At 41.5% G+C, this 9,014-nt stretch overlaps 1 protein-coding gene across 9 annotated transcripts in view; it reads right to left on the minus strand.

The window, feature by feature from the left end:
* Positions 1-459, minus strand: part of Gphn (gephyrin) — a 508,902-nt gene extending 508,443 nt beyond the window's left edge. For all 9 annotated transcript variants that reach the window (XM_005399100.2, XM_005399099.2, XM_005399098.2 and 6 more), the window contains exon 1: positions 252-459. In XM_005399100.2, the coding sequence (XP_005399157.1) occupies positions 252-315 (64 nt within the window). In that variant the 5' untranslated portion in view covers positions 316-459. The remainder of the gene's footprint in view (positions 1-251) is intronic.
* Positions 460-9,014: the final 8,555 nt, after the last annotated feature.

The raw sequence follows: 9,014 nt of genomic DNA on the forward strand, positions 1-9,014 counted from the left end.
TCCCCGGGGGCCAGGGACTTCGGCCGAGGAGGCGCCGGGGCCTCACACTCCCGGGGCCTGCCCCGGCTCCCAGGGGAACACGCGGGAACACCCCAACCTCCAGCCGCTCTGGGCGGTTGTAAAACGCACCCCCTGTCCCCTCCTCAGCCTTCCCCCGGCCCGAGGCCGCAGAGCGGGGCCAGCGCGGGCGCCCAGCCTCGGGCAAGTCGGGTCAGCGGCCGCCGCGGTCCGGGACCTCCTCCGCCGGTTACCTGTGAGGACTCCGACGCGGATCTGATGGTCGTGGTTAGTGAGGATCATCCCCTCGGTCGCCATGTTTCCCAGCGCAGTCACCGCACTGACAGGAGCCGGGAGAAGCCGGAGCCCGGAGCGCGCGGGCCGGGAGCGCGCTCGCCTCGGAGAGCGCGAGGCGACTCGGAGGGAGGGGGAGGCGGCCGCCGCTCCGGCCTGGGGGGGGGGTGCGCGGGTCCGCGGAGGGGGCGGAGTCGGGGCGCGCGGCTCCGAGTCCGGCTGCGAAAGCCGCGCGGTGGTTGGGGCGCACGGTGGCCGCCCGAGGAGAGCGCGGAGGCGGCGGAGCAAGGTTGGAGACGCCGAGGCGCTTCTGTGGCGCGGGAGACCCCAGACGCCGGGCTAGACTGAGAGACTGAGGAAAGCGGAGCACACGCGGTGGAGGTTGTGGGGGCGGCCGCGGGACAGGGACAGGGGCGGAGCTACACCCCGAGGCGTGCGGCCCGGGGAGTGAGGGGAGGAGCGAGCCCGGGTCCCACGGACTGGGAACTGGAAAGGGCCGAGCCGGCCGGTGGAGGCCGGGGGACGCTCCCGGGCGCGCGAGGAGCGCCGGATTGGCTGGGAGAGCGCGGCGCGGGTGCGCGCGAGGCACGAACGCCGCCGCGGCCGGGCCCCAGACAGAAGCAATCCCCTGCCGAGACGGGCCTCGGCCGCTCTCCGCTGCTCCGGGCCAGCTCTCCGCCGCGGCGGAGCCGCTCCCAGGACGAGCCTCGCGGGGAGCGAGGCCGACTCGATGTGTGGGGATGCGTCGCAGCCCCTGGGCGCAGCCGGGAGCCCCACGGAAGGCGCGGGAGCACCTCGAGGTGGCTTAGATCGCTGCGTGGGTGGCAGGACGGAGTTTGCTGTGACGGAGCCCTCGGTGGGCGAAGAGGATACCGTACTCCGTCCCGCCTCTCGGCGGCTGGCCTCGTCGGTGAGCGCCCCGAGGGAGGGTTTCTCGCGGTAGGACCTGTCCACCTGACGGTCCTGCGAGAGGAGCCCGGAGTCTTCGCGGGGCATCGCGAGTGCAGAGAGCTGGCTTCGCTTCTCTGGCTTCCTCGCCGTGACTTCCGCGTGTAGATGAAACGCATCCATCTGCTTAGAGACTAAGAAGGACGTGTGTCTGCCCTGAACCACAGTCGGTTGCCTTGGCATTGACGTTTTATTTCAGTTGTTTCTGGGATAAGAGATTACCGTGAAAGTAGCTGTTTCTGCCATTTTTTTTCCATATGCTTTCATATTAATCACCTGTGGCTATTTCATGTAGTTTCTTATTTACCTTTTTCTTGTCTTTTCTACTTTTGAAATATATATATATATATATATATTTTTTTTTTTTTTCACAGTCATGGTTAAAACCTGGAAGCATAAAAATAAAAACCAAAGTACAGTGTCAAAAAAATAGATCATCAGTATTTGTACACGATTAAAATCTCAGCACTTTACGTCAATTAAAATGTGATGGTTATGAGTTTTGTATTGTTCCAGCTGGAACATGAAGTTACCCATCCTATCCACTGAAGAGTCACGTTGTGTATTTCATTTTAAATGAGGAGTAGAAAAGAAAAGGTGGATGGAGTTGAAGTGGGATAAGAGAAATTAGTGTTTTGTTTTTCTTTGTTTTTTAGGACAGGTATTGCTAATGTTTTTTTTTAAATTTAGATCGGATCATCAGATTGCCTTTAATTATCACCGTAGATCCTGGTGGACAGCAGAGACTCAACTGGTTTCAAGTGAGGGATATAAATGGGAAAGTATATCGTAAAGAATAATTTCTTTGATCTCTAAAGATGAAGAGTAAGTCATTGTTTACATTGTTACTGTCCACTCGGGTTTTAAACACTTAGAAAATACCTTGAACTTTTAGAGATAAGTTCTAAACCTTCTCAATAGCAAGTTCTGCACTTAAACAGATTTGGGCTTTTTCCTTCATCTAAGGTGGTGACTAAGTTCCCTTGAAGTAAAAGTGTACACTAAATAAGTACCCCTGTGACTTAGAATATTCTAAAGTTATTCATGGGAAAAATACAACTCTTATTTCACGAATCAGTGACAGAATGAGAGTTTCTGAATCTATAAAAGTAGTAAGGGAAAAAGTTCATTAACATTTAATTGGAAGGGGTGAATGTGAATTTAAGCCTTCTTAATTACATCAGTTTGTTGACATGTTTTGCTAAATTTTGTATTAAATGGTTAAAATAATAGACAAGTACAGCAGGTGTTTGCCTTCCAATAATTTTTCACAAATGTAGTCATCCTCCAAAATTCAGCAAGCTTCAACAAAGTTTTACACAAGAAAAACTCAATGACCATATTGTCTAGAATGACCTTTTCTCTAACTGCTAGATGCAGTAGCCCTGTTATCTACAGTTTTGCCTTCCCTGGTTTCAGTTACCTGCTGTCAATATCCAAAAATATGCATTGGGAAATTCCAGAAATAAACTGTTCATAAACTTTTAAATTGCATGTCATTCTGAATTACAGTGACGTCAGAGGTAGTCCCAGCCTAGTGGTGTATATGCTACTTACCCACTAATCAGTTAGCAACTGTCTTTGGTATCACACTGTCTCCAAGTCATAGTGTTTGTATTCAGGTAACCTTTACTTTATTTAATAACGATTCCAAAGCGCAAAACTAGTGATGCTGAATATACCAAAAGAAGCTGTAAAGTGCATCCTTTAAGGGAAAAGGCGAATGTTCCTGATTGAAAGTAAGGTTGCTAAGAACTATGACAAGGACAAATAAGAAGAAACATTTTCAGGCGTCCACTAAGGATCTTGGAATGGTAAAGGAGTATTACTGTATTAAAATATGAACATTTGTACTTCTATTAGCCTGGAAGATTTTTTTTCAAAGTTCATCCTGGAATCAAGAGTTAAAATGTTTGGGAGGAGGAGAGTAGCATTTCCAAATACTGACAAATGTTTCAGGAAACATGAGACTGAGAGAGGAGGAGACCAGAAGTGAAAAAGTTCAGTTAGAGATGCCAAGGGATTCATTCTTTCTGTTCTTAAGGTTTTAATAAATAAGTTTACATTATCTGACACAACATGAAAGGATTTTCTTAAGAATTTTTATTATCATAGAAATTAATTTTTTTCTAGGTGTGATGTTTTACACTAAGCCCTTCATTAGTTCTCAGGTTCCTTAGGCTAATCAGAATTTCAGTATATACATAAGACAAAATCTTACTGGGCTTTTCTGGAGTCAGAAAATATTCCTTTATGCCAACAAGAATTGATTTAGGAGTGGACTGTGCTTTCTTTAAGGCTTATTCCACTCTTTCCTCTTTCCTGATTGCCTAATGCCCACAACTAATACTGAGTCCATCTAATGGTCCAAACAGCTTTTGAATATACAGTAGGTCCCTGACTTATGAATGAGTTCTATTCCAGGAGAACTTTCATAAGTTGAGTCCTTTGTAAGTCTGACAAAGTGAGTCTTACACACCTTTGACAAAAATATACAATATAAGGTATAAAAAAACTTCACATGTTCCATGATCTTGTCCTTGTTCTTTAGAATTGTGCCAGTGGGTGAACGATTCATGTTATAAGAATGAGTGATATCTACCGTCCTTTCACCTCCATCCAGTCTCTCAATTATTTTCACCCTTGTTCCCATGGTTATTACTTTGTGCTTCCTATCAGTCCCCTCCACATCACTGCTGCTTTCCCTCTTGTTTCCAGACATTCTGGGCCTGGTTGAGCACTATGCTACTGTACACTATCACACTGTACAGTTCTTGGTTTCATTGATCTTTTGTTTATTTCCATTCCCTATGTATTTACGCTGTGATCTTTATTATTGTTTTTCTTTTAGTAATTTGGAGTTATATTTGTCCTTGTTTTTCTACTCCCAAGAACTACTGCTGTATCTCACATGTTTTGATATGTTGTTTTCATTTGTGTTTGTCTCAAGACATTTTGAAATTTGTTCTTAAATTTCTTCTTTGACACATTGGTTGTTCAAGGACATGTTTGTTTATTTCTTTTTTTTTATTAGTGCATATTATACAGAATAATGAGTTTCATTGTGACATTTTCATACGTTCATATAACATACTTTGAGCATATTGTTCTTCCAGTGCCCCCTTTGCTCTTTCTACTCCCTCTCCCTGATCCCCTTCCTCTTCTCTGATACTCTTTCTACTTTCATGTCTTTTCCCCCTAGATTCCTAATATGAAAGAAGGCATGTAGTACTTGTCTTTCTGAATCTGGCTTATTTTAACATGATTTCTTGTTCTGTCCATTTTTCTGCAAATGACATGATTTCATTCTTCTTAGCTTACTGATACTCTATCATATATATACCACATTTTTTAATCTATTTATCCCTTGATAGGCACCTAGGCTGACTCTATAACTAGGCTACTGTAAATAGTGCTTTACAGGTATCTGTGGTATGCTGACTTTGATTCTTTCAGCTAATATACCAAACAGTTGTACAACTAGATTATATGGTAGCTCTTTGGTTTTTTGAAAGCCTTCATACTGATTTCTCATACTGGCTTTACTAATTTACAGTCTCACCAGTAGTGTATAAGTATTAGTTTTTGTATGCATCATCAGCGTTTGTTATTTTTTGCATTTTTTTTGTAATAATGATAACTTCCGACTGGAGTGAGATGGATGACAGTACAGCTTTGATTTGCATTTCCCAGTGGCTAAAGATGTTGAACATATTTTCATATAGTTATTGGCTGTTTTGTACTTCTTTGCAGAAGTCTCTTTTCAGTTTACCCATTTACTGATTGTATTACTTGTTTTTATATATTGATTTTGTATTCTGCTACTTTACTGAATTTGTTCATCAGTTCAGAGAGACTTTTGGTGGACTCTAGGGTTTTCTTAGTATAGAATCAAATCATCTGCAAGTAGGGATAGTTTGACTTTCTCCTTTCCTATATGTGTCTCTTTTATTTCTTTCTCTTGCCTGATTGCTCTGGCTAAAGTTTGAGTGCTGTGTCAAATAAGAGTGGTAAGAGCGGGCACCCTTTTCTCATGCTTAAGTTTAGAGGAGACACTTTCAGCTCTTCTCCTTAGTGTGACATTGGCTTTATTATGTTGAGGTATGATCCTTCAATACCCAGTCCTTTCGGGCTTTTTATCATGGGACACTGAATTTTTATCAAAGGTTTTTTCTGTATCTATTGAAAGGATCATATTATTTTTATCTTTGATTTTATTGATTTAGTATATTGCCTTTATTTATTTGCTAATGTAGAGAGCCAGCCTTGCCTCTGGAGTGAAGCCAACTTGCAGTTTTGTTCATTTGTTTGTTTTTGTAATTTTTGCTTTATTTTTGTTTGTGTTTGTAGTGCTGGGGAATGAAACCAGGTCCTTCATAATGAGCTACATTCCCAGCATACCTACCTATCTCTTTTTTATTTTTTGTTTGAAAACAGGGCCTTCCCTAAATTGCTGAGTTGCCCAGGGTGAGCTTGAGCTTGCAGTCCTGCTTCTGCCTCCCAGAGTGCTGGGATTACCGCCATGAGCCATCAATCCCAGCCTGATTTGCAAGTATTTTATTGTGGATTTATGGATCTATGGTAGATACTGATCTATAGTTTTCTTTTTTTAAGCCCCTGTCAGGCTTTAGTAGTAACAAGACAATCCTGGTCTTACAGAATGAGTTTGGAAGTGCTCCTAACCTATGCTGTTGAGAAGAATGTGTGCTTTGTAGCTATAGTGTAGTATGTTCCATAAATATGTTAGGTCCATTTGGTTTAGAGTGAGGTTTAAAATTTGTTTATTTGGTTGGTTTTGTTTTCTTTTTTGGAGACAGGATCTCACTGTGTTGTTCAAGCTGGCCTTGAACTCACTATGTGGCCCAGGCTGTCTTCCAACTCATGGTGAGCCTCCCAAGTGCTCAGATTACAGGCATGCATCAGCATGCCTGGGTCTTGTTAATTTTTGATTTGTCCAATGCTGAGAGTGGGCTGTTGAAATCTCTCTCATTGTATTGCAGTCTGTATTTTCCTTTAGATTTAATAATAATTACTTTTTATTGAAGTGCCCCAGTGTTAGGTACATACATATTTTAAATTGTTATAGCCTTATGTTGAATTGACCTCTTTGTCCTTATTTTACTCTTCTAAATAAGTAAGAGTTTACTCATGTAAACTCTCACTTTGTCCTTTGTTTACTCTTGCTCCTTCTTTTTCTACTCTTGCTTTCTTCTTTCTCCTTTGTATTTTTTAATGTTTTTTGGCATAAAGTCTATTTTATCTGGTATAAGCATTACTTGGCTTTTAAAAGTTAAAGTTTGTAAGAAATATCATTTTCTATTCCTTTATTTTCAGTGTATGTGTCTGCATGTTCTTATAGATGAAATGAGTTTCTTGTCAAGAGAATATATTTGAGTCTTCTGTTTTTATCCATTCAGCCATTTTGTATCTTTTAATTGGAGAACTTATTCCATTTACATTCAAAGTTTTTCAGTGATAAAGACTCAGGCCTATCATTCTGTTGTTTTCTGACTGTTCTGTAGATCCTTTCTTCCTCTTATTATTTGCCTTTATGGTTTGGGGTTGATAAGCTTTGATTTATTTCTTTTTTTGTTTCTAGATCTGCACCGTAAACTTAAAATTACTAGAGATGATTTTGAGCTGCTAACTTTTATCACATGCAAATACTCTAGATGGCCTGCCCATTCAGTTTACTGTTTTGTTACCTTATTTAGATGTTTATATCATGTGTTCCTTAATTATCATTGACTTCTAACTTTCATATTGGAGATTTCACAAGGTATATTCCTCCATTTTACAGTAATGTAGCATTCTGAATTCATGAGTATTTCTCCTAATAAGGTTTACACATTCGTATACTTTTATGTTAATGGCCATCATACTTTTATTTCTGGTTGAAATTAAGAATTTCTTGTCATCACCATTAGACCATCCTTACAAGTATCCTTACTCAGCATTTGCTTGTCAGTAAAGATTATTTCTCCTTTATTTATGAATTGCTTTGCTTGATATAATATTCTTGGCTAGCATTATTTTTCTTTTAGCACTTTATGTATATAATCCTATCTTCTCCTAGCCTTTGTGGTTTCTGCTGATAAATCTGCTGATACTCAGGGATTCCCTTATATGTAACTTTACGTTTTTCTCTTGCTGCTTTTAGAACTCGCTTTCTCTTTTGATAGCTCCATTATAATGTGCCTCAGAGAGGACCTCTGAGTTGAATTTATATGGAATTCTTGGAGTTTCATGGATATAGATATCCATGTACACCCCCAAGATTTAGGAATTTTTTGTCAGATAAGTTTTCTGTGACTTCCTCTTTCTCTTCCCCAGAATTTGCACAATGTGAATTTTTGTTTGGTTAATTGTATGTCATAAGTCCAGTATGGTTTGTGTACTTCTTGTTCCTTCTTTTTCTATTTTTTCTTCTGACTGGATTGTTTCAAGAGACCTAATAATTGATTTAGTTTGCTATTAAAGCTTTCAATTGTGTTTTTTATTTATTCTTTGAGTTCTTCAATTCTAAGATTTCTACTTGGCTCTTTTAAATTTTTTCTTAGTACATATTTGCAGTACATAATGATTACATTCATGGTGGGAGTTGGTACATGTACATAACACATCTTAATTCTTTTTTTAATCCCCTTCCCCTGCCTTCCTTCTCCCTCCATCTTTTTTTTATCTCTATTGAATTTCTTATTCACATCATGAATTGTTTTTCTGATTTTGTTGAATTGTCTATCTGTATTCTTTTAGCTCTGAGTTTCTTTATAATCTTTATTATAAATTCTTTTTTAGGAAATTCATAAATTTCCTTTTATTAAGGATTAGTTATTCGAGAATTGCTGTAGTTTGTGGGTAGTGTCATAGTCTGTGCAGTTTGTTTTCTTGCAGCCAACAGCCGCTAGCCTTACAAATGCCTTGGTGGTGTAGGCTGTAGAAGTTTGTGAGACTAGTCTGCCGGCTCTGGGTGGGGCTCCCCTAAACAGGCTCCCCTGTTTTTTTTTTTTTGTGGATCATATTGGTGTTATACACCTCTAGTCACGCACCTGTTTGTTATACTTATGGTTTGCAGATCCATCTGGGCTCACTCCTCTCTGTTGAGTTGGATCACCTGTTGCTTTATAGGGACAGAGTACTATGGGGTCAGTACAAGGCACCGGACCTTTACTCCGGTAAGCCAAGGTTGGGGCACTATAGTCATTGGGATGGGAAGGTGGAACACATCCTAGGCACTTTGTTTCAGCAGGTAGGTAACGATATTAGCTTAGCTGGAGTATGGTGTGTTATTATATATGTATGAACACGGAGTAATAGAAACAGCCAGTGGCTACTGGCTCCCAGAGCAAAATACAAGTGGCTTTAGTCTGAAGATGGCGCCATAGAGCTACAGCTTGGGTTTTGTGGAGGGGGATATTTGGGGGAGGGGGGAGCACAATGTTATCTCCTTCTCTGTAGTGATTTAGATGTGAGCTCCAGGAGCTCTCAACACTCAGTTCAGGACCTGTAGGGATGACAAGATTCCACAGCACTGAAGACTGTATCTACACATGGTTTTGGTGGGGGCTCTATGGGCTTCTGCATACCTTTTCGCTCTAGGGGAAATGTCTTCTAAGCTGATCTTTACGAGGAAGACAGTGTGGAAGGGACAGGGCATTTCATTCTATCTTCTTTGGAGCCATCGTTAGTCTTCCTGCTCCTCTAGGTCTCTGCCACTTCCCTGCTGTACTCCAGTACACTCCCTCAGCTATTGCAGCCCAAATGTAGTTTTTTTC

Source organism: Chinchilla lanigera, unplaced genomic scaffold (genome assembly GCF_000276665.1).
Source record: "Chinchilla lanigera isolate Chin_1 unplaced genomic scaffold, ChiLan1.0 scaffold00065, whole genome shotgun sequence".
NCBI classification, from domain to species: domain Eukaryota; kingdom Metazoa; phylum Chordata; class Mammalia; order Rodentia; family Chinchillidae; genus Chinchilla; species Chinchilla lanigera.